Below are 27,977 nucleotides of genomic sequence, written 5' to 3'. Positions count from 1 at the left end.
TAGATCAAGTGCTCCACCCGCCCCGCGACAGACTCATCCTGTAAATTAAACACGTAGCGAACTCTACCAAACCCACCCCCACCAGTCATCTTGTACGGTCCAAGCCTCGCTCCATGAACGACACTGGATAAACCACATGATGAGACATCACGCCGTGACATTCACAAATGATATATCGGACAATGGAATATGAACCAGGCCACTAGAGCCGCGTACTAGATGTTGGTTTGTCTGCCAGAGATGGATGTGCATGCGCACGGCAACAATCGCAAGGGTCAGGAACTGGAAACTGCACGTGGGTGTACATTTCGAGTGTGATTAGTAGGAATGCGCAGTAGGATGCGGAGGTGCATACCCATTCAAAACAGTCCGATAGGTGTCCTAGGGCGCAGAACATCAACGGCTCATCATAGAAGACCTTTAGAATATTCACGTACCTGGAGGAGCAGCGATGTAAAGATGTTCATTACCGAGAATACTTCAGAAAACAGAATGACCATGGATGAGCACAGAAAAATAGCGCGTACGAGTGTTAACTCACGGAAAGCGCAAGCATAATAGAATATGTTATGGTTCATCAGGACAACGTACAGACGGCTTGAGTTTCTCCGCCAGCTCTGTATGGCGCGTATGAGCGTGAGGATCATTAGTCCTATGGAGAACACCTGTTAGCGCGTGTTTGTACACATACATGCTCCTGGTTACCCAGTTCGAACACAGAAAAGAGAAGAAATGGGATAAAAATCTGGTCACTGGTTGAACTCTGGTAGCACCCTGTGATGCCCGGGATCGGGCTAGTCGTATCTGTGAATGTGAACAGAATGTTTCAGTCGTCATGGAATACCAGAGGGAAGATGAGAGTGCATACATGCTGCGGAGACGGTAGTGTCGACGGTAATGCTGACGGATGCTGCGAGAAACGACTGGCTGATGGATTTACCACTAGCTTGTATGGTGAGTGGATTGGAAACTCACGAAAAAGGTGCCCAGGATGGCTGCGAGCAAGATTCTATTTCTGTTCCAGAGCGCATATGTTCTGAGGATGAAAAAACCTGAATCGGATCAGCGACATGCATATCCTAGGGAGGAAGGAGAGATACACTCGGAGCAAACGGCTAATAGCATGCCGAACCCTTCGAGAGAAAGTGAGCTGCCCTCAGCAAGGCTGTACATAGATGAGTGTACCATGCACGTACCTGAGCTAATATTGGCCAACATCCCGCATTTCTGGCGAAGTCATGGAGTAAGTCGTTCGTTCTCATTAACTCTCTACCTCATCACATACAGCTGGGTTCTCATTCGAGGTAAAGCTCACTGAAAAACAAGTGTTAATCGATCAATCAGGACGATGTGTGCTGGAGCGGAACGCACTATATAGATCTGTGATGAGAAGGATAAAGGGAAGGTATCTTGTAACAATATACAAGCTTTTCATCTTGTTCCATTGCGATCGAAGCAAAAATGACCACTTTGCATGTCATATAAATCTAAGGCGTGTCATGGAAGAAGTGTATTACCTCTTCATGAAGTGAGCATGCATAATCATAGGTCTGGATAAGGGAGTTTGATAGCAGACATGAATATATGAGGATAAGCTTACCCAGAATGCAGCCATCGATGCTGAGCTCAGGTATCAGGACAAATAATATGACTTTCAGACAGTACGCACTATATATGTACTGGTATACATGACTTGTCAGTTATGATTCATACTCGTATCGACAATGAGACATACCGTAGCGAACTGCAAACTCCTTGCTGCTGTGACATCGTCAGTCGAATACTCCATTTAGAGGTCAAAAAATGTCTATCATGGGGCCTTCTTAGCTACTGAGTAGCGCTGAGCTGCCAGTGCAAGCGCATCACGGTGGCAGTGCAAATTAGCTGGAGTTTAAATTTAGTTTACTGGAAGCATTTTATCATTCTCTGATGTACCGGCCGGAGAGTGACTTGACAAAAGATACAGTTGCACCATCGACGCCTGAGGCAGTAGTATCGTAATAGTCATACTCTAATCCGAGGCACATAAGTTATTAATTTGGTCTTTGGTCAACATACATAATAATCAATCCAGAACGGACCTATTAGTATCAGTACTTACCTCGGTGGTCGTTTTTCGTTTTGAAGTCATCAACCCCTTTGGATGACGAACATATCGTGGCTAGAAACTTTGGCCTTTACCTTGATCCAGATCGAACAAACCTTTGTGTATGTGCCAGCTCAAACAAACATCATATAATTCCACTCGCTGACGAGACGGTATCAACTGCCTCAAAATTTGAACCAGACCAAGATAAGAGGCTACTTGATCCGGTGGTAACACAGCCATTGACATGCGGTGTCAAGGCGCCTGCAACTAATACAGCATGCAGAACTAACCCAAATAGATATCTTCATCACTTTCGCCCCATATCTCTCCTTCCTCTCGGTTACTGACTTTGCGCAGTATTTCACTGTCCTGTCTGTCTGTACAACGCGACATCCTCGTCATGCCACACGAAGAAGCCGAGTCAAGCATGTCAACGAGACGAGAAGAAGCGCCATTGCACTCATCGATATATCGGACAAGCGCGAAATATTTACCACTATATGGTGCACAGCACCGCCAGGATGCACTCTGGGAAGGTGATCAACTACCTTGTGATACCTACTAGCTTACTCAATTAGAATCAGGCGGGAATGAAGCGCTTCCTCCGATGTGGCAACAGTATAAGACCTCGTCGGATGGTGAAACACTATATCAAGATGACACGCTCGTGTTGACCTCGTCAAACCTACCTTTACCAGGAGTGCGACTAGGTGAGGGATGAAATTGTGACAACTCACAAGGAGCGACGAACTCACCGTTGAACATAGACTATCCTGGAGATCTCGTTGTTCCTGGATGCGAATGGCACATCTCACCACTCGGTCGGTCCTACTTCGTCAACCACAATACTCGGACCACGTCATGGAAGAAACCAAAGCCAGAACGTCCGGCAGGAAGCTTGATGCCGGAGCGCGTCATCGAGGGTCACTCTCGATGCATATGGGGCCTTGCCTACTTGTGTAACAGTGGCAATATAATGAGTGCGTCTGACGATAGTTCGATTTGTCAGTGGAAAAGAGACGGAGAGCCAGTGGGAAAACCTTTGAATAGCGATGGGGGAGGGATATTTTCGATGGTAGTATCCCCAGATGAAACAATGGTCGTTTGTGAGAGTGAAGACGGCAGACTGCGGCTTTGGAATATAAAAGAGGGCAGCATGATTGGCGACCCGTGGGAGGGGCATAATACTCAAGTGAGGTGCCTTGATTGGTCTCGCAATTCCCTGGAGATAGCAAGTGGATCAGAAGACGGCACCATACAACGCTGGAACCCAAATACTGGTCGACAAATAGCACCACCCATAGAGACCAGTCACGGATGGGTTGAAGCCGTGAAATACTCCCCAAAAGGCGACAAATTCACGAGCGGTGGGAACGGTCCAATCTGCATATGGTCGATGGATGGCAAGCTGCTTATCGAGATCAAAGGACACGACGATACGGTGATGTCATTGTGTTGGTCCAAGGACGGCGCATACATCTTTTCTGCCTCAGTTGATACCACCATCCGAAAATGGCGGGCGATTGATGGACAGGAACTCGTCGTTTTTTTGGGTCACACCTACGCCGTCCAATCCCTCTGCCTTACTCCCAATGAAAGGTATATTGTTAGTGGATCAGCTGACTACTCCGTTCGCATCTGGGATCTCAAGAACAATCAGGCAGTCGGAGATCCACTCTGGCATGATGACGAACTCAGGGTTGTTGCTATGTCCCCCGATGGAAAATACATTGCCAGTGCCGGACTAGACAACAAAATATATGTATGGAGCCTGGAGGCAGCGCTCAAGGTCGTGGTACGTATGCACTTTGTTGTCTAATTTCTCTCCTAAATGTTTTGGCCATCTAGGGCGCAGATGATGGCAATTCAAAGCTCAACGCAAGTAGTTTCCGCTTCTCTTTCACAATACATCTCATTTTTTACTAGGAACGTCCAGCCCGACCGAGAGCTGTGCGTCCACCAATTGTGAGTAACCCCACCTTTTTTCATGTCTCGTCAGACCTTTGACTTCCGTCTTGCGTCTAATTAGCAGGCCAAAAAAACAGGACTGGCAAGATATGTCAGTGTACTTTCTTTTTCTTCGCCTTTCTCGCCTGACACCAAGATACAGGGCAATAATTTCTTTGGCGACGAATCAGATTACGCGTCTCGTCATGCAGCTCCGCCCACAAGCCCATCGTCCCTTATTCGTTGGCGTCATTTGCTCAGTTCCATGCATTTCGGCGCACGACCTCTAAATGCATCCCAACTAATAGAACGACAGTCCCGACACTGGAATTTCAACTTCAAGTTGTTTTCCGGGGGACATTCCACGCGCACCGTCGATGTACCTCTTGCTCAAGATGAAGATGTGAGTGACTCGTTGTCCCTCCAATTTTGTTCCATTAAAATACAATGCAGAGATATGGCATTGTCCATGAAACCGATGCGGAAGCGGCTGCAGCCATGCAACGTACGAACAACAAGCAGGCCGACAGTGCAACGCAATCAGGTCAACCAGCTGGGACACAAGCGTCACAAGCACAACCAATCCAAACAGAAGCACAAGGCTCAACTGGCGGAGCAGAAGACTTCGTGTATTCAGGAGTGAGCTGCTGCGGAATTTTCTGTGGTCTCCGTCGTCCTGCTTCGCATCAGTCATGAAGGATGCAAGACATGTGGCACGCGCACACTCAGTTCAACTCTCTTTCCCCCGCACCTGTGCCTAATCACTCTCATAATCAATATTCGCCACCATAACTATCACCCACACACTCGGAATTATTTCTCCTCGTGCATTTCCTTTCCCTTGCGCTACTTTCCCTGGATCCACGCGATGTGTTAGCAACATCGCCGGGGAAGTTGGCCCTGTTTTCTGGAATGCAGCTCTTGGTGATGCAATGGTCTTCTGCGCGGGGAGCTTGACGTTTACTGGAAAGGTGACCTGTTGATACGTCGAAGTTGAATTTCGTGCAGCATCGTACGTACTATTCAAATCGTACACAGATCGTTCGACATGTGTTTGTACAACTTAGATTTCCATCAATTAGCATACTGACTACTCGATTGACGAGCTGATCACTCTTGCTTTCCATACTCTGGGGCTTCGAGCGGAGTTTAAACGTTACTGAATGACGTGTCAATTACCGCCTTAGTGCACTGTATTATATTTTCGGCTCTGACACTCTCCAGAACTAATTGAACTATCTTACACTGCTCAAATGCCCCCAAGGGTGACATACTCCAACTCCAGCCTCACACGGTCTCCGTAGTACTGCTGCACCTGATGGTCTACCACAAATCACAGGTGTGCACTGTGCACATGCTGACAGGGAACGGAGCGGGCGCGTAGGTAGGAAAAGAAGGTGGTGCGTGAAAAGAGTGGATGCAGTAATATGGGCAAACAAAGTGTACCGATAATGTGCATTTTGAGTGGAGGGCGGGCAGGGAGGCAGTCGTGGTGACGAGCAGCACGATCATCAGGGAACTGGATTCAAAGGTAAACCGTATATAATTGGGGAACATCGGCGTTACGGTCAGAGAGAAGAAGTACACGGGAACTTTTCAGAGCAGGAAATCTCTGGGCAATGGGTCGATGCCGCAGGTCTTGCCAACACCATGTCATCTGCAGCTCCCAGTCTATGCTGACATGTCCTCCTCGCTCCAGGCGACTAGAATCGTAACGGCAGATTGACAAGGAACGAAATTAACATTTCACTATTTTAGACATCCTAACCAGCAGATGTAATACTATTGCGAATTATGCATAGACTCGATCGAGGAGTAAGACTTACATGGCCTACATAAGAACCATCCGTACAACCGTCAAATTTGTAATGCTGCTTCGCGTCTGAAAAACGATCCTTTGTGTACTTGGACAGCTTCATTTTAGTTAGTGGTGGCGTTAGTGTACTGAGTTTGGGCAAAGCCGATGCGGGAGCGGGTGGTATCGAACACAGAGTAGAAGCGTTCGAGGAATGTGTAGCCGTTAATGAAGTCAAATCCTTCGCCACTGGGCGTACCAATGTCGTTAACGATGAGATATATGGCGTTGATGCTACCATCAATGTAGGTGTTGAGAGAACGAGGCCAGATTTGGGCGTTAGGGGTGAGAGTGTAGGTTTCCTGTGAAAATGGTAAACAAGGGATGTGAAGGCTAATGGAAATGGCGTACGCTTCCGATATGGAAGTTCAGGTTCTCGAGGGCATTGTACTGGGTGGAAGAAATGAGAAGAAGACCAGTGTCCGGATCCGGATTACCGCCGGTTGCAGACATGTACATCCTGTAAGCATCTATCAAACATTGATTAGACCATGATTACTCGTAGCACTCTAGATACACACCGCTGGCAATGTAAAGAAAGGTGGTTCCACTATCGACGATACCAGCATTGGAGGACAAGATCGTCGTGGAGCCATAGGAAATGCTCTGGTCGATACCCCAATAGTTCGCTGCACGCTCGGTGGTAGTGATAGGACTAAATCAAAAAAAAATTACTATTAGCCTGGATTGATCTAGGAGGTAGCTTACGTGTACGCAATGGGGCCGGCGTGCTTGTTAGCGATAGTCCCTCCGAAGGTGAGCTCTCCATTGGTGACTGGCTCCGAAGTGGTGGGCTCAAAAGAGATACTAAACATCTCACGATGAATAGTGCCTTGGCTATGCAGGTTGTTAGTGACAGTCGGGATCGTCGTTGTCGGTTCATCTACCAGGGTACCCTCTGTCAAGTCTACAGGCCCGATGCCAAGGATACCGTCAACACTGACGAAGCCCCTTGCAATAGAAGCAACACAAATCGACTGATTGGCGATGGTGAGCCCCCTACCGAGAGTGACGGTGTCGGTGTACTCAGTTCCTATAGATAATCATAGGTATTTTCAACAACTTATGGTATTTTCATATGTCGTACCAGAGAAGTAGACACCGGTACCGTAACTGTTCGCCACAGGCTGACCGGTGTTGACGCTGGTTTTGGTCACCACGTACGGAGTGCTGGCACCAACCCATGTGTTCGAACTACCGGTGTCGACAATCAAGTTGTCTTCAATAATACATTAGCAGCCGCATATTTTCTCAGTGTTGAACTTACAGGTTGTGGGGGGGCTGCCAATTTCAGCTGCTATGAGGTATTTATTAGCAACGTCGATAACAGGTGCGCTATGATGGCCGCCGTGCCTCAAGGAGTTGTCCTTAAGGGCGACCACGCGAGCTCTATCTTGCTGCAAGAGGTTAATGGTACCATTGGAGACGTTTAGCCTCCTAGCAATGGGGAGGGTGATGGGGGAATTGCCAACTTCAATGGGCGATGCCGTGATTGACAAAGCCAGGAGAATAATTGTCAACAAGGATGCAGCGGGGAACATGGCTGACTCGAAATTAATGTTATGCCCGGTGGTCTATTATGTATGTGCTAGTGAAGTTCGAACACGAATATTGGGCATCTTGGCCACGTATGGAACGTCCCCTCTCGAAAAAGCGATGACGAGATAGCGGAGGTCCGAGTATCGCAAGAACAGGGATTCGACTTCCTAATAAAACAGCAGTGTACAGAAGTTATTTTCAACCCAACTTGAAGGAGGGCATCTCTGAAATGGCCGGTCTGGGACTCATCGGCAGGTTCATCGGCACCTCAAAGCGGAGTACAAATGTTTGTGTTCGTCTGTGTTGCAACGAAGACATATTAGCGGTTATTGCTAGACAATGAGCGGACAAACAATATACGGCTGGCGAGCAGGAAGAGGTGCGGGCAAGGAAATGGGTGGCAGAGTTGAGACTTTGGCCCAGACGTTGTCCAAGACTGGCCAAATCGATTTCTGACATTCTGACTTGAAGGCGGCAGGAATTTACAGTTCGCTTGTTTTGTACATGGTCCCTTAGTTCATTGACTTACCTCACGTTCATATCCGTAGAGATGCGCGCTCATCAAGAATAACGTCATCGTCAGGTTGGTACAGCATGTGTTGCTGAGAGCAGTTATATCAGGCCTATCAATGATTGAGTTGTTGGATTGACGCCATTTGATGCCATTTGCCAACTCGGCCCGAAACCCATGAAATAGAATGATAGTATGAATAAGATGGAGTAGTGACGAAACTCAAGCACGGCCCGAGTCGATCACAAAGGAAATCAGTGCACACTGCAAACGTTATCTTGTAGCGGCACACACCAGTCTTGAGTTCAAATTCCTATCGGGAATCAATATTAATCAATAGTCAACAGGCATACATGTAATGCATAGTAACCTACGGGTATCGTCTAAGAGCCAAGAAGTCTCAAAATGATTCATGCTATCATGGTCCCACGTACAATTGTGGATACGTCATGTGCGAGCTCCCCATCGTTGAAAGGTCTTGTTTAGGAACTGGAAGTCCACCGGCAAATTGTTGGTTGGTATTCGTTTGGCCTAATAGGTAGTGGACAAGCAGCAACCATTCAGTTTGCACCCCGGAAGACGATGATTACATAAGTAATCGCTTAAGCCCCGGTTTCCGATATCATCACCTGATCCGTACACTCGCTCGATTCTCTGAGCTCTCTACCTTCGTTTTGGAGCTTGTTGTTTCTAGTTCTCACGCACTGGCAGTATTCATTGGATCTTCCTGGACTCTCGTTTAGGAGATCCTATAAACCGCACAGCCTGCGCTCTTGCGAGGCTTAGTGAGGCCAATCAGTGATTTACTGATGCCACCAGCCCATCCTGCACGACTACGTTTACAGTGTACACACTAGAACGGGCATGAACACCAAGGTCAATACTCTATAGCGGGAGGGCACGGCTCCATCTATCGAGGACCGACTACAACAACACAACATAGGAATACCGACTACGAGCCAAGACTCCCGAGGACCTGCACCAGACAACCCTGGTAAATCTGCCATTCCTGCAAATACAACCGTCCGCGGTTGCACCATGAAAGACGAATGTGAGGGAGTGCGAGGTCCCACGCCAGACTACCCTGGTACAACACGCTCCTCACATCGCTACTATACTATATTGCTTGCCCATTTACTTCCTGCACGATCAAGTGCGCAAGTTAGAACTCAATGTGAACTTGAAGCATCACTCGACGAGGATCATTCTGCCTCATCCAGCATCGTCATCTCCTCGTCAGACTCCATTGCCTCCTGATCTCAACAGATGGCTCGTCACAGTTAACTTCTTAACTCCTCGAAGCCGTGCCCGCCAGTATGGACCATGACACCATCCAGCCACCTAAACAACGCTTGAAGAATACTAGTGGCATGCAGCGCAGACTCAAGCAGCTGCTCGTCCGCAATCAGCCTCTCCAAGCATATTAAAGAATACCTTGCGTACGATGCACATTCACCGGAAGAAGGGCGAGTAAGGAGTTGAGGCGAAGAGGAGGCCGCATGTGGAAGTTGGTATTAGAACAGAATGGTTGGGCATCGACTGGGGCTTAAAGGTATGCCAGACGTTAGGACGGTGTAGAGCCATGAGACGAGACTAATCGCCTTCGCGTATATCCTTGAAATAGATAGGCTCTCAATCACATATTGCAATCCTTTGCGGTGCCATTTCAAAAGGATTTTGGTTTGCAAGGGTTAGCAGGATAGCAACACGTCGTGATCAACTTAGCTGGATAAGTTACCAGGGGCACAGTACTGCCGTTTTCGGATGGAAATTAGCTCCTGCTGGCACCTGGTGACACTCACACGACCCCTCGAGGCAGGAACAACCCACCTTATGTGCAATGTTCAGAGCCTTCTTGAGCTGAGAATATGATCTTTGTTGAAAGATGAAGCGGAAAGGTCGGAATCAATCAATTAAAACACCTACACGAAGTGGTAGCACTGAGAACGCAGACAGTACCTGATGTTGAATTGTCGCGAATCCACATTTTTCAGGATGGAGGACGATAATGATGGGAAGAAGGCCTCGTGCATGTTGAGAATGGTTTCACTTACGAGTGGACACGTCAGTTGTGAAAACGGAAGAGGAATACACACGTGTTTTGATAGCGCGTTGAATTACATGCGTTCCCATCGTGGATAATGAATACACGGAAATTCAGTGATTTGGCCGTTATCTGCAGCTCCCAGTCGATAGCTGCCATGTCCCTCCCTCCAGGTGACTAGAACCGTGATGGTAAGTTGACAAGGATCACGAGATTGGCATTTCACCGTTTAAGACATCCTAACCAGCAGATGTGATGCTATTGCACACCCAACCGAGGAATGAACCTCCATAGCCTACTTAAGAAGAGTCCGTACAACCATCAAATCCGTATGCTACTTTGCGCCTGAAACCCAATTTTTTGTGTACTTGGGCAGCTCCATTTCAGTTAGTGGTAGCATCAGTATACGAGGTTTTGGCCAAACCGACGCGGGAGTGGGCGGTATCGTACACAGAGTAGAAGCGCTCGAGGAATGCGTAGCCATTAACGAAGTCAAACCCTTCGCCACTTGGCGTACCAATGTTGGTAACGACGAGATACAAGGCCTTGCTACTGCCACCAAGGGCGGTGTTGAGAGCACGAGGCCAGAGTTGGGCGTTAGGGGTGAGAGTGTAGGTTTCCTGTGCAAATGGTAAACAAGGGATGCGAGGACTGGCAGAAATGGCGTACACTGCCAATATGGAAGTTCAGGTTCTTGAGGGCTTTGTAATGAGCAGAGGAAATTTGGAGAAGACCAGTCGCTGCATCCGGAGTTCCGCCGGTTGCAGACTTGTACTTGTCAAAGGCATCTATCGAACGCTGATTAGACCATGATTACTCGCTGCACTCTAGATACACACCGGTGGCAATAGGAATAAAGGTGGTTCCAGTATCGACGATACCAGCAGTGGAGGACAAGATCGTCGTGGAGCCGTAGGAAATGCTCTGGTCGATACCCCAATAGCCCGATGCGGGGTTGGTCTTAGTGATAGGACTGAAACATAACAATCGCCATCAACCTAGATTGATCTAGGAGCTGAGGTAGCTTACGTGTACGTGATGGGGCCGACGTGCTTGTCAGCGACAGTTCCACCAAAGGTGAGCTCTCCATTGGTGACTTTCGTCGAAGTGGTGGGCTCAAAAGAGATACTAACTAACTCATAATGAATGGTGCCTTGCTTATGCAAGTTGTCAGTGACAGTCGGGATCTTCGTTGACGGTTCATCTTCTAGGGTACCTGCTGTCAAGTCTACAGGCCCGATGCCAAGGATACCGTCAACAGCAGAAAAGCCCGACGAATCAACAGCAACACCAATCGACTGATGGGGGATGGTGAGCCCCTTACCGAGAGTGACGGTGTCAGTGTACTCATTTCCTATAGATAATCATGATTATTTTCAACGACTTATAATATCTTTATATGTCATACCATCGAAGTAGCCAGAACCGTAGCTGACCGACACAGGCTGACGGGTGTTGACGCTGGTTTTGGTCACTGCGTACGGAGTGTTGGCACCAATCCATGTGTTCGAGCTACCGGTGTCGACAATCAAGTTGTCTTCAATAATACATTAGCAGCCGCATATTTTCTCAGTGTTGAACTTACAGGTTGTGGGGGGGCTACCAACTCCAACTGCTATGAGGTATATATTACCAACATTGGTCAAAGGAGTGTTATGGCCGCTGTGCTTCAAGGTGCGGTCCTTGAGGGCAGTGATGCGATCTCTATCCTGCTGCAAGAAGTTAATGGTACCATTGGAAACATTCAACCTCCTGGCAATGGGGAGGGTGATGGGGGAATTGACAACCTCAATGGGCGATGCCGTGATTGACAAAGCCAGGGGGATGATTGTCAACAAGGATGCAGCGGGGAACATGGCTGACTCGAAAGTAATGTCATACCCAGTGGTCTATTATATATGTGCTGGCGAAATTCGAACGCGAATATTGGGCACCTTGGCCACGTATGAAACGTTCCCTCTCGCACAGTGATGACGAGATATTGGCGGTCCGAGGTATCACAAATGCAAGGATTCGACTTGCTGATAAAACAGCAGTGACAAGGTTTGTTTTTTTTAATCCAAGGTGGTATTACAATTCGCTTGTTTACCTATGGTCCATTGGTTCATTAACTTACCTCACGTTCATTTCCGTAGGAATGTTCGGTCATCAAGAATACACCTCAGCAGAACGTCAGCGTCAGGTCGGTGTTGCTGAGGAGAATATTGGTCCCTGGTTGCCCCGGGCCTATGAATGATCGAGTTGTCGAATTGACGTCATTTGGGATCATTTGTCAAGTCGGCCCGAAACCATGACAGTATTAACAAGACGAAGCAGTGACGAAGCTAGCCATTTTATGAAGCACGTTGGGTGGTTACACATGGTCCAATAATTCATTTATGCAAATGGGAAAATTTTGCTGGAGGTTGCATGACTACAGAGTCGGCCCCTCGACGACGAAGGGAATCAGTGCATTGTCCTGTAGCGGCGCACACCAGTCCCAGGTTCCTATCAGGAATCAACAGGCATGACCACCGACAGATATCGTCTAAAGGCCAGGAAGTCTCCAGATGATTCATGGTCTCCAAGAGTTGTCCTGGGAATTGGAAGTCCACTGACAGATTGATTTGTCGACTTTAGTTTGATGAGGTGGTGGACAAGAAGCAAGGTGGACGCGGCAACTTCCTCATACCTAGACCCTTTTAAGTTTTTGGTCTCACGTGACAAGCTGCCATCGTTCTACCAAAAAAAATATCTTTATGACCTTGCTCTGCAAACTTCAAAGCAACGATACACGATTGAAAACCTACTTATCCATGTGGAGTTACGAGCATGAAACTGTGTACTACGAACAAAGACACTTACCACGCTCCTTTGCGTTCCATCCCCCGGCCGTGCTGCTTTGTTCACTACCACTCAAATAGTCTCATGGAGACTATCATTGCAATGGCTGTAGGAAATTTCCGACACCCATATGGAGAAGGAGGAGTTCATGACAAAGTCAATGCAGGGTGCCGCTGTGGCATTACGGCCTGACCGAACAAGGAACGGGAGCGCACTCACGTCAACGTGGTTGCAAAGCCTTCTCACTTACGTTTACTGATGCAGGATTATTCTGAAGAACAATCGCATCTATATATATGCTTCTGGCAGTGCAGCAAGTATATGCACTGCAGTAATACATTAGCTAAGTATGCTTGCGCTTCGCGCCCCGACCGGGACCCAGAACTCTCAGCACCTCAGTAACGTGTCCAACAATGGCGACCAGGTGACTCATGCAAAGCTGCCGATTCTGTCAGTAAATTGAAGTGTATACGAGCTACAAGACAATAATGCAACTCAGCAAGAACACACGCTGAGTGAAAAATACAAGTGAACCGCTGCTAATGCCATGTTTAAAAAAAATTGTTTAGACTCATTACGGAGGCTGTGCCACATCCGCGTCTGAGACCGTCGGCGTACGTATATATGTACTCTCATATTACCAACAATTGAAACGTTCCATCACGACCACGGCACCTTGATGGGTTCACAGCTCATTAATAAGAGCTACAAAGGCGCATGATGTGTGTACGAAACTCATTTTTTCACCTCTAGATGGAGTATTCGACCAACGATATCGCAGCAGCGAGGAGCTTGCAGTTCACTAAGGTGCGTCTCCTTATCGATATAAGGATGAATCATAATTGAAAAGTCATGTACTATCAGTACATATACAGTGCGTACTGTCTGAACCCCATATTATTTGTCCTAACATAGTCCAGCGTCAATGGCTACAGCCTGGGTAGGCTCATTTTAATTCATTCACTTCCGCTGTCAAACCCGCTTATCCACCTGCAGATATACAATTATGCATGTTCACTTGATGAAGAGGTAATATACTTGTTCCATGATAAACCCCGGTTTTGATACCCACAATATGTTGTACAAAGTGGACATTTTTGCTTCGATCGCGTTGGACCAAGATGAAAGGCCTGTATATTGTTACACGATTCCTCCCCTTAATCCTTTTCGCCTCGGGTCTATATAGTGCGTTCCGTTCCAGTACACATCACCCCGATGATGAATTAACACTTTTTCAGGGAACATTACCCCATTGAATGACAATGTAGGTGTATGCGACACGGTTCACGAGAACGCATAACTTATTGCATGACTTCGTCAGGCATGCCGGATTGCGACCAATCTTGAATTAGGTACGTGCATGGTACACCCATGTGTGTACGTCCTTGCTGAAGGCTACCATTTTTCTGTCACAGGTCTTGACCCAGTATCAACCGTTTCCTCCGAATGTATCTCGTTCCCCCGTACTATATGTGTATGTCTGATCGGATTCATCTAGGGGTTTTTATCCTCAGAACATATGTGCTCTGGAATAAGAATAGAATCTTGCTTGCAGCCATGCTGTGTTTCTCTTTCGTGAGTTTCCAATTCACTCACAATACCCAAGCTAGTGGTAGATACGTCAACCAGACTTTTATTGCAACACCCTTCGGCATCGCCTTCGCCACTGCCATCACCGCAGCATGTACTCGCTCTCACTTTCCCTCTGGTGTTCCACGACAACTAAAAAACTCTGTTCACTTTCACAGGTGCGACTGGCTCGATCCCGGGAATCACAGGGTGCTACCAGACTTCGATCGGTTTCTGGAATTTCGTGCCATTTCTTCTCCTTTCTGTATTCCAACTGGGTGGGTAACCAGGAGCATGTATATGTACAAACACGCGCTGACACTATTCTCCCCAGGACTCTTGATACTCACACTCATACGCGCCATACAGGACTGGCGGACAAACACAGGCCATCTGTATGTTGTCCTGGTGAACCATAACATATCCTATTATGCATGCGGTCTTTGTGAGTAAGCACTCGTACGCGTCGTTTTTCCATACTCATCCATGATCATTCCCTTTCCTGAAGTGTTCTCGTTAACGAACATGTTCACATCACTGCTCCTCCATGTGCGTGAATCTAATAAATACCTTTTCTAATCGAGTCATTGATGTTCTGCACCCAGCACTCTTACCGCAGCGCATGGTATCAGTATGCACCTCCACATATTGCTGCGTATTCCTACTGATAATTCCCGAAATGTACACCCATGTATAGGTTCCAGGGCATGATTCTTGCAATCTTAGCCACGCACATGCACCTCCATCTCTGGCAGGTGAATCAACATCTACACGACTCCACTGGCGCCCTCGTTTCAATGTCCGACATCTCATTTGACAATCCCATGGCGTGATGTCGTGTCCTGTGGCTTATTCTGTGTTTTTCATGGGGCGAGGCTTGGACCATACAAGATGATTGGTGGGGGTGGGCTTGATAGAGTTTTGTTACGTGCTTAATTTATAGGCTGAATCTGTCGCGGGGTGCGCAGCGTTGGATGGGTATATGATGGTTCTTAGTCTTTCAATCAGGTGCAGAGACTGAAATTTAAAGGTGTATTTGATCTGTCAATTAAATTGGGAGATTTAGGCTTACTTGGCTGTAGGGAACTGCATGGGTAAACCTGTGGGTATGGGCAGTTGGACCTGTACCTGTACCCGGAAATATACCTGTACCTGAGCTGATAGTACTGGTTGAGCATTTTTTCACAAGCTGAACTGCTGAATGAATCGAGGGTAAATATATCTTATTGTGCGAATAGGACATGAGCATCTTGTCGACGTGATCCATTGCTGGTATCACTGTCGCAAGGTTAGGTGTTGCACACAAGAAGTAAAGTGTGGCATCCTTTAGAATCCAACAAGAGCAAACAATATAACATAAGCATATGCGCCAAAGTGTCAAACAAAGAGTGCAAACCTTTAGTATATCACGCAATTGCTGTAGTATTACCCACTCATTATCCTCCAACTCATACTTCCGTCAACCCAAGTCTCGCCGTTGCGTAACGGTATCTATGGCCTCATGATGTTCAAGTGCGTAGTTCAACATATCAAACATTGAATTCCACCGTGTGGCCACATCATGTGGCATGAGGGTTTGGGGTTCCGACAAGTCCTTGAGGATGGCATACCATGCGTGAAGGATGATAGTAGTCAAATGTATGATCTTGTATGTGAGCTTGCGCACCTGGAGCAATTGTGTTCAATAGTGAGTTTTCTTTTGTTGCATGCACTTACTTTGACAAGTGCTAATTTGACTGGTCTAATCTCTTTGTTTAGTGTGGCCCACTCTTTCTTGTCCAACAACTCAACCTCATCAACAAATCCGTCATCATTATCTACCTTGTCCGTCATCCCTGTGTCCTCTTCCATATCTGTGTTAAGTTCTTCCAGCTCCATGTCAGTACTGTCAGTACTATGCGCCAATGCTTGGTCAGCCTCTTTTTATTCACGTTGAATTCCCAGATCAATGATTTGGCCACCAGGTTCACAGTGTGAAGGAAACACCTAGTGTGAGTGGTTGGTCTGCCGAATTCCAGTACCTTACCGCTTAGTTCATGAATCATGGCATCATTATTGGACACATTATCGCAAGTAATGCTCAGGATCTGTGCAATGTGGTTTTAGTTGCATGTAAGTTTGTTCAATTTTTTTTGGATCAATACCTTTTCTGATATACCGAATTCTTCTAGCACTTTTGCAAACGTCTCCACAAGCTCTTCACTGGTATGGGACTATGAAGCTCTCAGCTCATACATATCTACATAGGTGAGTTTTTTTTACCTTCCCCACTTCAACAACATCTAATGGTATGCTTAGTGGTTCCCCCTTGTGCTCGAAGTGTGCTGAAAATGTGACCAATGCATGATGGTTGGGCGAAGACCAACTATCAGTAGTAAAGTTTATTTTACTGTTGTATTCCTGGTATGTTTTGAATATTCGTTTATTATTATTAATGATAATTACTTACCTGTAACATTGTAGTGACACGCTGTCGAGTTTGCACAAATACTTGTCACACGTCACACAAAACAGTGGAGGGGGAAGGTATGTAATAGTCTGGTCTCCCTGTCTTCAGCAGTGACTGAAATGCGCAGTCCTTGACAATATCGAATGGATGCAGGCTCTCAGACACCCAGTACACTATTTCGGCCCTGAAGGCAGATGTTTCAGTCCAAGACTCAGATAAGACTTTGTTCGTACCTTGTTTCTGCACATGTATGTTGACAGTGTGAGTATGTAACTTTCCCTTTACCCTTACATTTGAATGATGCAGTGATCAATCCATTTTGCAGGAAACTACCAACTATCCTTTGGCACACCTCCTTGGCATCCTTGGCCTCATCCGCAGCTTTCAACACTTCATCACCCCAGCACGAACGCACATGCTTCTGCATGTTACCAGTGGAGCGTGCATCACCTTTGTCAAGGTATCATTGCACTTTGGTCTTGCAATTTCTGGCTTGGCACTTGAAGTTATGGGCACGGCAGCCATCAATTTCGATAATCTCTGGTGTCGGATTGAAAAATGCGTAGACTGGTGAGTTCCAGTCCTTCATTAGACGTGCTGTTTGGTACTCAATTAATGTAATGTTCACATCAAGGTTTCTGCACATACCAAGCTCATCTTCTGCAGTCTCATTGGCTTCCACATCAGCCTGTGATACGGTGCTACTGGTCTCAGTTCTGTCTTCATTCAATGCATTCTCTTCCTCCTCAGTGTGCACCAGGGCACACTGGCTCGAGACTGAGTCTGGACATGGAGACATAGACACTGTCCGTGAAGCTATGACAGAGCTATCTTTGTTGACTGGCTTATCTTCATCTGCAGACCCTGCACTGCCGGTGGGAGTATTACCAGGCAGCAGGTTTTTTTTGCCTTCTTAAGGTGTGTGTTCATGCTATCTCCATCACCATCATTTTTCTGCTTCTTTGATGAAGTTCTGAAACTCTTTTCTTCTAGAGCAGCTTTGGCCTTCCTGGTCATTTTGATAACTCGTTTCGCTGTGGCTGCAAAGGTGAGCTGCATGATGGGCAGTACTAGTGGGTGACGAAGGTTTGCGGGCGTGGTACGATATGATTTTATATTTGTCTTTAGAGTTTGACAGTTGGCAGCTGTACAGTCCCTTCTTTAGGTAGTCGAATGTTACTAGCACCTGTTTGGCATCCATTTGGCATCTGTTTGGCACCTGTTTTGACTGATACCCGCGGCTCAGGTATGGGTAGGGGTACGGGTATCATGACCTCAGACCCGTACCCGTACCCGAGCGGTACCCATACCCGTGACCCGCACGGGTCACCCGCACCCATGCAGTTCCCTATCTGGTACCTGTTCATATATGAATATCAAGTCTATGTTTTAAAAATAATACTCACTTCCTCAACATGAGGCTGCTGCTGTTGTCGTTGATGATGCTGTGCCTCACATTCTTCTTCCTGTTGCTGTTCTTCCTCTGTTAGGCGGCTACTTGAGTTTGAAGGGGAATGTGAACAAGAGTGAGTTCTGATGAGAGATGAGAGAAACGATTTGACGAGGACAAGATGTGGACATGGACACATTCTAGGAAAATTCTCTGAGGTACTTGGAGCGTGAACTGGGTATATTGTGCTGCTGATATCAAAATGTACATGAGTAGATATAGTTGTGAACCATAAGGGTCCTTGGGTATAAATAGGCCATTGATTAGGTGAAAACGGATGCTGAAGGGAGTGATGTTGAGCCTGACAGGTAGCTAGAGCGAGCAAGGAAAGGAGTATGAGAAACTGAATGAGTGGCAGTATAAACGATTTCGGTTTGGATGAAGTGACAAGAATTTCATAGCAGTTTTTGACAGATTTTGGTATGGTGAAGTGAAAATGGGGAAAATATGACGAAAAGAAAGGGTCTGAGGGTAGTTTGAGGCTAAGGTTGAGTCTAGGTAGCAAGTATAGCGGTTGTACCAGTCGAAATGATGATGAAAGCATGAAACAAAAATGAATGTATCCGCGTGACTCGGATGTGAAGCGTGATGCTTCTTCACATCAATGAGTCATGTGGAAGTTTGCGAATGATGGTTCTCAGATTTCTTTTTGGAGTTATGGTTGGGGTGCAGAGGATATACGATCCTTACACCTCTGCACGGTGTAGCACTCGAGCTCGCGTTAGGCTCGTATTCACTGACTCCCCGATACACGTTCAATGCCCGTTACTTTCCGATGTAACCCACACAACCCGATGCAAACCCGACACTTTGACTAGCGGACCCGACATTTCGGCCGCATCGGACCCGATATTTTCCCGCACACTTGTCCTATCCATGTCCCGTTATGTCTGCTAGCCCCACTAGGTGCGTAGTTGATTATTTCGCACATTACTCACGTCGTAGCCAGCGCTATTACATGTTTTCCCATCATCCGCAGCGCCTCGTGTTTATTTACATGTACTTCGGACCCAAAATCGTCGGCTGCTACTTTCGCCTACGGCCTTCCGTATTTCTACGTACTTACATATATATTGGACTGACTATGAGCATTTTCATTATCCAAGTAGTAGGGAGCCGTTTCCCGATACTTAGTGGTCAAACCCCATATTTCGTAGTTCTTAGTTGACATTGCGAATATTACCGCTCTTTCTATCCGAAATACCCGTCATTATCATATATCTGCATACCGCTCGCTTTCCCGACATTCGCTATTGCCATTCCCACTAACCCGCTAAACCCGAACCCAAAACCCGCTAACCCAAAACCCGAAAACATCGGACCCAATGCTTTGGCGTTGGACATCGTAGATATACCCTCGGACTTTGTTTCTCGTGCTCAGACTTTTGACCATTTATCGTTTCACTAACTACAGACCATTCCAAATAGCTAACCCCTCGGGTCGAACGCACTTGTCTTGCAAGTATAGCAGACTAGGCTGTGCACGACCACAACATTTTTATATTGCTGGTTACTTACTTCATGTAGTGTCCAGCAATTGTTGTATCTCTACAACGGGCAGCTTTGGCAATTGCTTGTTGGCGCTCCAGCCATTCAGTAAGCGCTGATGTCATGGCTACATCATGCATGCGGCAGTACCTGCTGAGGTGCATGGAAAGTCCACGATCACAAACTTCAACATCGCAGTTTGGACAGTTGACCATAGTGACAATAGTGAGCAAAAATAATGAGACTGAGTAGAGCAGCATCATCAGACATTCAATGATGAAATTGTATAGGTATATAAAGAATTATCATAAGTAAAATCACTACAATAAGTGCAATAATGATAGGTCCCATTGTCAAGCTTTACATGGTAGGATGGACATGGCAGAACTCACAAGATATGCAGGGATGAAACTTCACTGTCAAGCTTGATACACCGACTGCCATATGTGTGCATTAGGCAGTCATTGTGCAATTGTGATGCGGTCACCAACATCAGTATCTACATATATCTACATATATAATGGATGGCTTCTTTTATGACTCACACAAATGACATCAAACAGACATAGTATCATAAAGGTGTGCTGGTCCTTTGCAATTGTGATGCTTCACCAACATTAGTATATATATATATAATGAATGTCTGTGTGATGCTTCACCGACATTAGTATCTATAAATATAATGAATGACTGTCTTTGTGACTCACACAAATGACATCAAACAGATGGAATGACATCAAATAGACATAGTATCATAAAGGTGTGCCAGTCCTTTGCAATTGTGATGCTTCACCAACATTAGTATATATAAATATAATGAATGTCTGTGTGATGCTTCATCAACATCAGTATCTATAAATATACTCGTTGTCTAGCATCACCTTACTGGTAAATTTGGGGTGAGAATCTCAAAATGATGTGTGCTGCATCTGTTGTGTAAGGCAGATAGTGTATTGACCAAGATGTACGGACTGCTACTGTTGGTAAAAACATATCCATACAGTTTCAGTCCAATGCTGGGTACAATCATTTCTGCAGTGTTTGTCTCAAGCTACTCACATATGCACGATCATTTGTTGTAGCAGAACATAGATTCTCTGGCTGGGTACAATCAACTATTATGTGCTGGATTTATGCTACATACTGCCACTACTACCATCAGGGACTGAAACCGACTCTCTCATTCGTGCTCGCTTCTCCTGAATCCTCGCCAATGCACTGTTCTTCACGAGAGGATGCTGGGCGCTCGAGAATGAAGGGAAAATTTGCCTAAACACATGAGGATCCTCAGAATAGAGATGTTGGGTTTTCAATCACCTATTCCACCAGACAACTAGGTCATCTACCTCTTGTTTCTCATCCGGGTCTTCGAACATGTCCAAAATGGAGTTGTAGAACCTTTCTGAGTCAGTGACCGTGTCCGTACACAAGAACACGGGAGATGAGGTGAGCGAAAAACAGACCTGGAATATATACTCAGTATAGATGTACAGATGCGAGCATAGACACACCTGTGTTGCAATGTATGCAATGGAGGGTAGAGTAACTCGGGTCATCCCATGAATTCGAGCATTACCTGAATGAGTGGCCTTCGGTTCTTTATCCATGGAGCTGGGGGACATGAAAACGTGTTTATATGCCTGTGACTGTTACGACAAACGGTCGTGTGCGACTAGGATAATCTAACAGCGACAACCACGACAGTGGTACCGAGTGCTGAGAGTCGTCGGCCTTTACAAACAAGCAAAGGTTGCGTACTCGAACGTAGCTCGTGGTGGTTAACGAGGGGTTACGCTGAGATGATAGCAGAGGTTACAGACAGTGAGAGGCGTCACTGAAGGTACGAGTCGATGTCGAGCAGGTAACTTTAGCGGGACAAGGAGTTCAAGGGAAAACCTAGTAAGATTAAAGTAAGGAACGTCTACTTTAATCTTCGACCTTATATAAGGCTACTCTTCGTATCTAAGCTCAGCCTAAAGCTGGGTTCTAATCTGCTTATCTACATGAGTCAGAGATAGCGTCCATGAGGCGGGCTTCTATCGTAGATAGCGTCCATGCGGTACGCTTCCATCAGAGATAGGATCCACGTGGTATCCTTCTATCAGTACATGAGGCTAAGCGCGAGGCTTGCCTTCTATCTTCTATCTGTCCGTGAGGCAGCACGAGGCTTGCCTTCTATCTTGATAACATAAATAGGTCTTCTAGACCTATGTCGTCATGTGTCGTCACGTGCGGTCCAGACCGCTTATCTAAGCCGGCAGTTGCCGCTTATCGTCTATCGTCATCTGTCATCATCTATCGTCATAGAGCCAATGATGCTCTGTTGTCGTCTATAGAGCTGGTGAGGCTCCGGTGTCGTCTATAGCCGTGCGGGTGGCAGAGGGCTCTCTGCTGGCGGGGGACTCGTGCCATGTTACTGTAACAGTGACTGTAGTTAGAATAAAAAAAAACATTGCGAAGTTTGGTATCATACAGAAACTAATAAGGCACTTCGAAACAGACCATTCCATGGATCCTTGGGGTCGTAATGATAGTCAGCATACAGGAACAATGGTCACTGATCCCTGGTCACGATAATCTCGCCACTTTGTAGCTTGATTTTTGTCCTGTATTTCTTTAGTATGTACATCAAGGAAACAGACATATGAGATACCCACTCTGCATTAGACCAGTTGAGGCCAGCCAGACAAAGTAAGGCACCTGTCCATTCGTGATGAAAACCATGATCGATTTTCACATTGCGAGCAAGAGGAGGAACAAGACTCTGCCCCTTAGGAGTAATGCAGTCGAGGACGCTGCCTTTGAGGCTCTTAGTATCATCACCCCTTGCTCCAGATGCACCTTTGGTGAACTTATGATATGTAAAATAAGAGGCTAAGTTGAAGACATACATAGAAAACTGAGATACTTGCCAACTCAGTGACAGCATCAACTTCATCCTTTCCGCCTTGCATCAGGCACTCCTTCAGCCCTGCCACACATTTGAGGAGCTCTTGAAAGATACAATGCTCATGCCGTTCCCTTAAAAGGTTGAATTTGATGCATACAACTCTGCAGGAAAGTGACATACTCTGCGGTAAAGTTTTCCTCTGGAATCTCAGCCAATTCTCCCATCTGTGAAATTCCATTCATAAGAAGGGCTTGAAAGTTGCAAAGAGCGTGGATCATTCGAAATGATGGCCATAGTGTACCAACAGGTCAGTTGCCCTCCTGTATTAAGATTGTGATCATCAGTAGCAATTAATTTCTACAGATAGAGATACACACGGTCTTTTCCTGGGACCCAGTTGAAGGGCATCGACTGATTTACGACATTGACTGCACTGAGATTCCTGCGCCTCAGACATGGCAGGTGGAAGTAATTGGGGCGAGGAGGTGGCATGATTGCGACTCAAATAATACCCTTCAGCTACACTGTTTGGTGCAGTTTGACTAATGGTGAGCAGTTAGATATTGCCAGGAAAATGACGACCTACTAGGAAAGTTCACCTTTACACGAGTTCAGTACTCAGTAACGAGCTCAAATCTATTTTGGGAATTCGAGTAGTCAGCATAACCTACTATCTGAGAGCTCTCCTTTCAAGCAAGCGCTCTATTCAGCACAAACGAAGTTGGGTAATACTATTACTTCTGTACGAATTCTGCTGTTTCAAGTTGAGGGCTAATTTGATGACTCGAGATAGTATGAATATGTACAAGAAAGTATCCCAAGTCCGTGGTTGCAAGTAGAGTGAGCGAACAAGAGTCAGCCATGTGATTGCCTGAGTTTGTACTGACATTGCCATTGTTAGCAGTTAGGGTTTTCAAGTAAGGATGGATAACCTCAGAGGTAACTACTGTAAGGCGCTTCCAAGTCGCAGCGGAGTTTAAACGCTGCACACCCATAGTCTCGGATACCATACACCTTCAGTCCACCATGAATATATTTATATTTGTGAATATAAGACACCCAGGATAGCACTAGTTGATCAATGTTCGTGGTTGATCATAGGCTAGTGCCACTCGTATCATGTAGGCTGTGTCAAAGAGCTCTAACTGCCATAGATCTAGACCTCATAGTCACGGGTATCGTACTCATCATCATTGTCCCAGCTTTCATCTGAATCAGATCCCGAATCCGAATTAGACATACTGGGATCTTGATCACAACATTCTTCTTCATCTTCTTCGTCTTCAGAATCTCCCACATCTGCATTTGTGTCGGCAGCTTTGTGACCAGTATGAGAGTAGGTGTGCCCGACACCTAAACCCCAATGATACTGCATGAACATGTCGCAGTCTACAAAACTAAACTGTTACGTCAGGGGAGCTCTGTTAATAGAGCTCATGAATGCACCGATTGGTATAATAGAACCACCAATCTGACTCATCTTTAGCACAATGAGAAATACCCATGCTGTCCAGATGCCACTGGCCCTGAGCGAAATGCGGAATGATATGACATCCCCTAAGGACATCATTGGGGTCAACAAACCCAAAGGCATCTGGTTCTGCCATAGGGGGAAAACAGACACAATCTAAAGACATGGTGTGTTCGTCCACATATTGATACCAGCGTACCCACAGGAAGTCGATTCGGTACGAGCGATAATCAACCATTCCAGGACCAACATAAGTGACATTAGCATGATAAATGCCAAGCACATGAGCATAAAGATACAGATGTTGTTTTCTAGCAGTTGAATCATCAGAATCAGTCAGGCCGCTAGCCTAGTCCAGGAGCATAATATCACAATGAGATATTGATGGATTTATGATGTCCTGCACTCGGCGGACATTGTATGTCGTGTAGTTGAAACACATCAAGTTGTGTCGGTACATGCGATCAGCCTCAATAAAAACACGGCTGCTTGAGTCTGAGAATGCTGGTGCAGCTCCTGGGACGGCGGTGGTGTGTAGAAGGCCATTTTCCCTGATTAAGATCTCCTTGATTTTGTGAAGGAGAAAACGCTGAAGATTGGGTAAAAAATACTGTCACTGAAAATCAGCACGATGCTGCATTCAAACTCTCTTAATGATGATGTATCACATACTTTCACAGCAGGATCTCCAGAATGCCTTTGAAGAAACAACGGAATATTCTTGGGAAAATTTTGAGATTTCCCGACATGGAAACGAGCTTCTGGTGATGTGGCGACCTCTTCTTCCTTGTTCACTGCACCATGTGGTAACTGCTTGTCACAAATGCAGCATATATGGGCCTCGTGCCGTTCAATACTGGCTATCTGTTTGACAACTTCTTTTCAGTCTGTTTGATGATACCTTGCTTTCGAAGTGCGGTGTTCTAACTCTCCCTACAATACACGAAAAATTATCTCCATGATTGGCATTATTAGAAGTGTCTGCTCACCGGTTCAGTACTATATGAGTCCGTTGTGCCAAAGGTACGTATTGAGGCTGAATAATCCCCCAGGGTGTGTAACTTGTATGTTTGTAGGTTAAAGGTCTTTGGTCGCCGAGATGTCTGATATGTCGACACTGTTGCCTCTCCATTTCCATTGCCAACATTTCGTAAGTGCCATCACTGATGACGCTCTGCTTCTCATTTTAGTTCCTTAGTGTTGAATGCCGTGCAAGTGGATTTCTGGAAATGGTGGAGTTTTTTGCTGAGCTCAACGGTGGCAGTGTCAAGGAGGTTAAGAGTTTCGTCAGTGTGCATGCGCAGTTTTGTGAGAGCATGCCAGTGCGCACAGGTAAATAACAGAGCCAAAATAGATTTATTGTGCAGTTCTGGGAGCAGGGCCTTGAATACAGGAATAGTGCACTGATTAGACAGATATTAGGGTTGAAAATGGGTAAGGACATGAAGCCTTACCTGAAGAAGGTCCTTGAAGTCTCGAGCAGCCATCTTTGTCATGTCAGAAGCATTTGGAGCCCCTTCAGTGACCTGACTCTATAAACATGGCCAGCCCATCTTGACATTTCTTCCATGACACCAGGGCCAACCCACCATGGGCCCAGTATATGTTGTAGGGATATGTCTCTGGGTGGGCTCTTGCATGCTGTGTGCCCAGTGGATAGCTGTGGGCCCCCTACCTATGTAATGTGTAACTGTGGAGTGGGCCCTTGGGTGTCTAGATGGAAGAGAATTTTATTTAAGGATGGGCCTATAGTACAGCAGAATGGCCATCTCTCGAGACTTTGGGGTGGGCCCATGGAATTCAGATGTAGCTAAATTACATTCACCGATGGCATCAAGGTCGGTGAACATCAGATATACTGGCGGATGCAAATTGCAAACCTGGCTGGCCAAATGATCACCATTATAGCCACCAGCGCGTGCACTCCAAAATCATTGGCGAGTGTCTGCTGGTATATGGAAAAGGCACATCGGACATCTGGCGCGTGCAACCCGCAACCCCAGCCAGCTGAATCGGGTCAATTATAAGTGGGGAATGAATTTCCAAATCGTGGGAAAGTGTCCAGCGAAATATGAAAATGGCAGGAACATCCAGTGCGATTGTTCTACTGATGCACTTTATCGGTGGGGCTGCCCGGCAAGTGTGCATGACCCGCCGGGTTGATCCAATTGCTGGCACACCCGGCAGTGCCCCAATGTTGTGTCAGGCCCACAACATTCCAGCACAGGAGTGGGCCCACTATCAGTAGACACCCTAATAGGGTGGGCCCAGATCAGGTTCTGGGCATTGAATGGGCCTGCCGGTAATATAAAAGCAACGGTAGTGGGCCCACATGAAGGTCTGAACTACGGATCCAGGCCTACCCTGGAAATACAGATTAGTGGAGGGAGCCCGCTATGTCCACTGGAAGCTCAGATGGGCCCAGCTACATTGTACCCTTTGTGCGGTGGGGCTCATGCCATGTATCACAATGTGATTGGGCCCGCTGTTAAGACCGTGCACAAAGGGTAGGACTGATTCCGAGGGGCTTGGCTTCAGCTCGTGCGCTGCGCCCCTTACCCGAGTATGTGCCCTTAATTGCAGATGACATCCGGAGGAAGTCTGGAAGGACTATCCGGATCTGGATGAGTGTGAGAAACTTCCGGAGGGGTGCAGGAAAGTTCCGGAGGAACTTCCGGAAATTACAACGAGGTTTCGTCCTGGTACAGATATGTATAATGGCTACTCAGGATGAATCCTGAGTAGAATGGATACAGAGGAAAGGCTGCAGGGACAAAGTCCGAAGCAGAATGGGTCCGGAGGACTGCGGGAAAGTTCCGGAGGAACTTCCGGAAACTCGGAGGAATGGAGGATTGGAGGATTGGAGGAGCGGAGGAGCGGAGGAGCGGAGGAGCGGAGGAGCGGAGGAGCGGAGGAGCGGAGGAGCGGAGGAGCGGAGGAGCGGAGCTCTGGCCTAGGGAATTCCTCCCTAGGCCTGAGATAGATATTGACTAAGTCGGAGGACTAGAACTAGTATGGGGACTTAGTGTGAGGTCTAGTGCGAGGACTAATATGTGTAATATTCAGACTAAGGAAATACAGGAGTTTCTACAGGGTTTATATACTGTGGAGGACATAATGGAGAATCAGTCAGCACAGTCCGAAGCTATGCGAGGCTGTGGACGGAGTGTATAGAAAAGTCAAACACTAGTCTATCGGAAAATAGTAAATGAAGACGGAAATGAGAACATAGGAAAATAAAGGCGGAAATGAACTGAGGTACGGAAAATGAGTATAGACTAACTCAAGAAGGAACATACAAAGGGAAAAGGCATGGAAGATAGACGCAGGTCGGATCTGGATGTCCGGAGATGTTTGGATATGAGGGCGTGATTGGTCCGGGTCCGGAAACAGGTGATTACCATAAGGGGATGAGCACTGATTTAAGGTTTGGGTTCGGATATGAAGCATAGGTTGGATCCGGAGATCCTGAGAAGTGGATATGAAATCAGGTGTCCAGATATCGGATCCGGATGTGTGGATATGCAAAGGTACAGGGATTCGGGCGTATAGACATCTGAACAGATAAAGGACATGGACAGGGGATCCGGAGGTCCGGATGAGGCGTGGGAACATTGTTGGATGTAGGTCCGGAATACGGGATATGACACCTGCCAGTGGTATGCAAACAATGATGGTGGGCCCACATGATGGTCTGAACTGAGGGATACAGGCCCACCCTAGAAATACAAAATAGTACAGTGGGCCCACTGAAGCCTCAGATGGTGGATATGGGCCCAGCTACATGGGGCCCTCTCTATGGCAGGGCTCACACCATGTATAGCACTGTATGCACCAGCCCACATATTCCCC

The 27,977-nt window shown here is 46.6% G+C and overlaps 12 protein-coding genes across 12 annotated transcripts; 1 reads left to right on the top strand and 11 right to left on the bottom strand.

Moving 5' to 3' along the window:
* Positions 1-63: 63 nt before the first annotated feature.
* F5147DRAFT_758926 (uncharacterized protein) lies at positions 64-1,872 on the bottom strand (the record flags this gene model as incomplete). The annotated part of the gene is made up of 16 exons (XM_041440421.1): positions 1,736-1,872; positions 1,670-1,679; positions 1,601-1,620; positions 1,518-1,550; positions 1,372-1,468; positions 1,286-1,314; positions 1,197-1,227; positions 1,101-1,133; positions 976-1,052; positions 869-923; positions 706-804; positions 542-652; positions 438-478; positions 356-381; positions 217-289; positions 64-123 (listed from the first exon to the last, which is right to left on the bottom strand). The coding sequence occupies exons 1-16, from the start codon at positions 1,787-1,789 to the stop codon at positions 64-66; spliced, it is 849 nt and encodes a 282-aa protein (XP_041296352.1). The 5' UTR covers positions 1,790-1,872.
* Positions 1,873-5,247: 3,375 nt separating this feature from the next.
* Positions 5,248-5,832, bottom strand: F5147DRAFT_678501 (uncharacterized protein). Its single transcript, XM_041436207.1, has one exon. The coding sequence runs from the start codon at positions 5,591-5,593 to the stop codon at positions 5,360-5,362; it is 234 nt and encodes a 77-aa protein (XP_041296351.1). The 5' UTR covers positions 5,594-5,832; the 3' UTR covers positions 5,248-5,359.
* Positions 5,833-7,902, bottom strand: F5147DRAFT_630757 (aspartic peptidase domain-containing protein). The gene is made up of 6 exons (XM_041432785.1): positions 7,159-7,902; positions 6,979-7,110; positions 6,600-6,924; positions 6,413-6,546; positions 6,243-6,361; positions 5,833-6,193 (listed from the first exon to the last, which is right to left on the bottom strand). Exons 1-6 carry the CDS (start codon positions 7,430-7,432, stop codon positions 5,957-5,959), a joined length of 1,221 nt encoding a protein of 406 aa, XP_041296350.1. The 5' UTR covers positions 7,433-7,902; the 3' UTR covers positions 5,833-5,956.
* A 2,327-nt stretch (positions 7,903-10,229) lies between these two features.
* On the bottom strand, positions 10,230-11,955 carry F5147DRAFT_834654 (aspartic peptidase domain-containing protein). Its single transcript, XM_041443923.1, has 6 exons — positions 11,571-11,955; positions 11,394-11,522; positions 11,015-11,339; positions 10,825-10,958; positions 10,655-10,773; positions 10,230-10,605 (listed from the first exon to the last, which is right to left on the bottom strand). Exons 1-6 carry the CDS (start codon positions 11,839-11,841, stop codon positions 10,369-10,371), a joined length of 1,215 nt encoding a protein of 404 aa, XP_041296349.1. The 5' UTR covers positions 11,842-11,955; the 3' UTR covers positions 10,230-10,368.
* Positions 11,956-13,733: 1,778 nt separating this feature from the next.
* F5147DRAFT_678478 (uncharacterized protein) lies at positions 13,734-15,423 on the top strand (the record flags this gene model as incomplete). Its single annotated transcript, XM_041436206.1, has 12 exons — positions 13,734-13,748; positions 13,805-13,837; positions 13,897-14,008; positions 14,161-14,181; positions 14,224-14,256; positions 14,307-14,383; positions 14,438-14,492; positions 14,557-14,655; positions 14,712-14,822; positions 14,886-14,926; positions 14,983-15,008; positions 15,075-15,423. The coding sequence occupies 12 exons, from the start codon at positions 13,734-13,736 to the stop codon at positions 15,208-15,210; spliced, it is 759 nt and encodes a 252-aa protein (XP_041296348.1). The 3' UTR covers positions 15,211-15,423.
* Positions 15,424-15,554: 131 nt separating this feature from the next.
* On the bottom strand, positions 15,555-15,836 carry F5147DRAFT_555513 (uncharacterized protein; the record flags this gene model as incomplete). Its single annotated transcript, XM_041430498.1, has 1 exon — positions 15,555-15,836. A coding segment is annotated over one exon (282 nt), but the record flags the coding sequence as incomplete, so codon positions are not given.
* F5147DRAFT_570680 (uncharacterized protein) lies at positions 15,837-16,210 on the bottom strand (the record flags this gene model as incomplete). The annotated part of the gene is made up of 2 exons (XM_041431002.1): positions 15,837-16,043; positions 16,094-16,210. The coding sequence occupies 2 exons, from the start codon at positions 16,208-16,210 to the stop codon at positions 15,837-15,839; spliced, it is 324 nt and encodes a 107-aa protein (XP_041296346.1).
* A 98-nt stretch (positions 16,211-16,308) lies between these two features.
* Positions 16,309-16,467, bottom strand: F5147DRAFT_554184 (uncharacterized protein; the record flags this gene model as incomplete). Its single annotated transcript, XM_041430465.1, has 1 exon — positions 16,309-16,467. A coding segment is annotated over one exon (159 nt), but the record flags the coding sequence as incomplete, so codon positions are not given.
* A 139-nt stretch (positions 16,468-16,606) lies between these two features.
* On the bottom strand, positions 16,607-17,415 carry F5147DRAFT_743971 (uncharacterized protein; the record flags this gene model as incomplete). Its single annotated transcript, XM_041439642.1, has 5 exons — positions 16,607-16,777; positions 16,827-16,847; positions 16,878-16,980; positions 17,060-17,247; positions 17,299-17,415. 5 exons carry the CDS (start codon positions 17,413-17,415, stop codon positions 16,607-16,609), a joined length of 600 nt encoding a protein of 199 aa, XP_041296344.1.
* Positions 17,416-22,392: 4,977 nt separating this feature from the next.
* Positions 22,393-23,111, bottom strand: F5147DRAFT_650037 (uncharacterized protein; the record flags this gene model as incomplete). Its single annotated transcript, XM_041433407.1, has 6 exons — positions 22,393-22,464; positions 22,502-22,615; positions 22,656-22,735; positions 22,812-22,878; positions 22,956-22,974; positions 23,032-23,111. The coding sequence occupies 6 exons, from the start codon at positions 23,109-23,111 to the stop codon at positions 22,393-22,395; spliced, it is 432 nt and encodes a 143-aa protein (XP_041296343.1).
* A 699-nt stretch (positions 23,112-23,810) lies between these two features.
* Positions 23,811-25,612, bottom strand: F5147DRAFT_770226 (uncharacterized protein; the record flags this gene model as incomplete). Its single annotated transcript, XM_041441133.1, has 5 exons — positions 23,811-24,051; positions 24,101-24,474; positions 24,541-24,735; positions 24,798-24,938; positions 25,580-25,612. 5 exons carry the CDS (start codon positions 25,610-25,612, stop codon positions 23,811-23,813), a joined length of 984 nt encoding a protein of 327 aa, XP_041296342.1.
* A 1,001-nt stretch (positions 25,613-26,613) lies between these two features.
* F5147DRAFT_770225 (uncharacterized protein) lies at positions 26,614-27,740 on the bottom strand (the record flags this gene model as incomplete). Its single annotated transcript, XM_041441132.1, has 3 exons — positions 26,614-26,824; positions 26,880-27,099; positions 27,425-27,740. 3 exons carry the CDS (start codon positions 27,738-27,740, stop codon positions 26,614-26,616), a joined length of 747 nt encoding a protein of 248 aa, XP_041296341.1.
* Positions 27,741-27,977: the final 237 nt, after the last annotated feature.

This window comes from Suillus discolor, assembly GCF_016758755.1.
Source record: "Suillus discolor strain FC423 chromosome Unknown F5147scaffold_10, whole genome shotgun sequence".
Classification (NCBI taxonomy): Eukaryota; Fungi; Basidiomycota; class Agaricomycetes; order Boletales; family Suillaceae; genus Suillus; species Suillus discolor.
The sequence above is the reverse complement of the archived record's forward strand: the minus strand, read 5'-3'. Positions and strand labels throughout refer to the sequence as shown.

Excerpts from the sequence above, each read along its gene's own strand:
- F5147DRAFT_678501 (XM_041436207.1), bottom strand. The coding sequence starts at position 5,593 with ATGTTCCCCAATTATATACGGTTTACCTTTGAATCCAGTTCCCTGATG.
- F5147DRAFT_834654 (XM_041443923.1), bottom strand. The coding sequence starts at position 11,841 with ATGTTCCCCGCTGCATCCTTGTTGACAATCATCCCCCTGGCTTTGTCA. Across the intron at positions 11,523-11,570 it reads TGGTAGCCCCCCCACAACCT|ACAACTTGATTGTCGACACC; the intron begins GTAAGTTCAACA and ends GTATTATTGAAG. Across the intron at positions 11,340-11,393 it reads CGGTTCTGGCTACTTCGATG|GAAATGAGTACACTGACACC; the intron begins GTATGACATATA and ends GATTATCTATAG.
- F5147DRAFT_630757 (XM_041432785.1), bottom strand. The coding sequence starts at position 7,432 with ATGTTCCCCGCTGCATCCTTGTTGACAATTATTCTCCTGGCTTTGTCA. Across the intron at positions 7,111-7,158 it reads TGGCAGCCCCCCCACAACCT|ACAACTTGATTGTCGACACC; the intron begins GTAAGTTCAACA and ends GTATTATTGAAG. Across the intron at positions 6,925-6,978 it reads TACCGGTGTCTACTTCTCTG|GAACTGAGTACACCGACACC; the intron begins GTACGACATATG and ends GATTATCTATAG.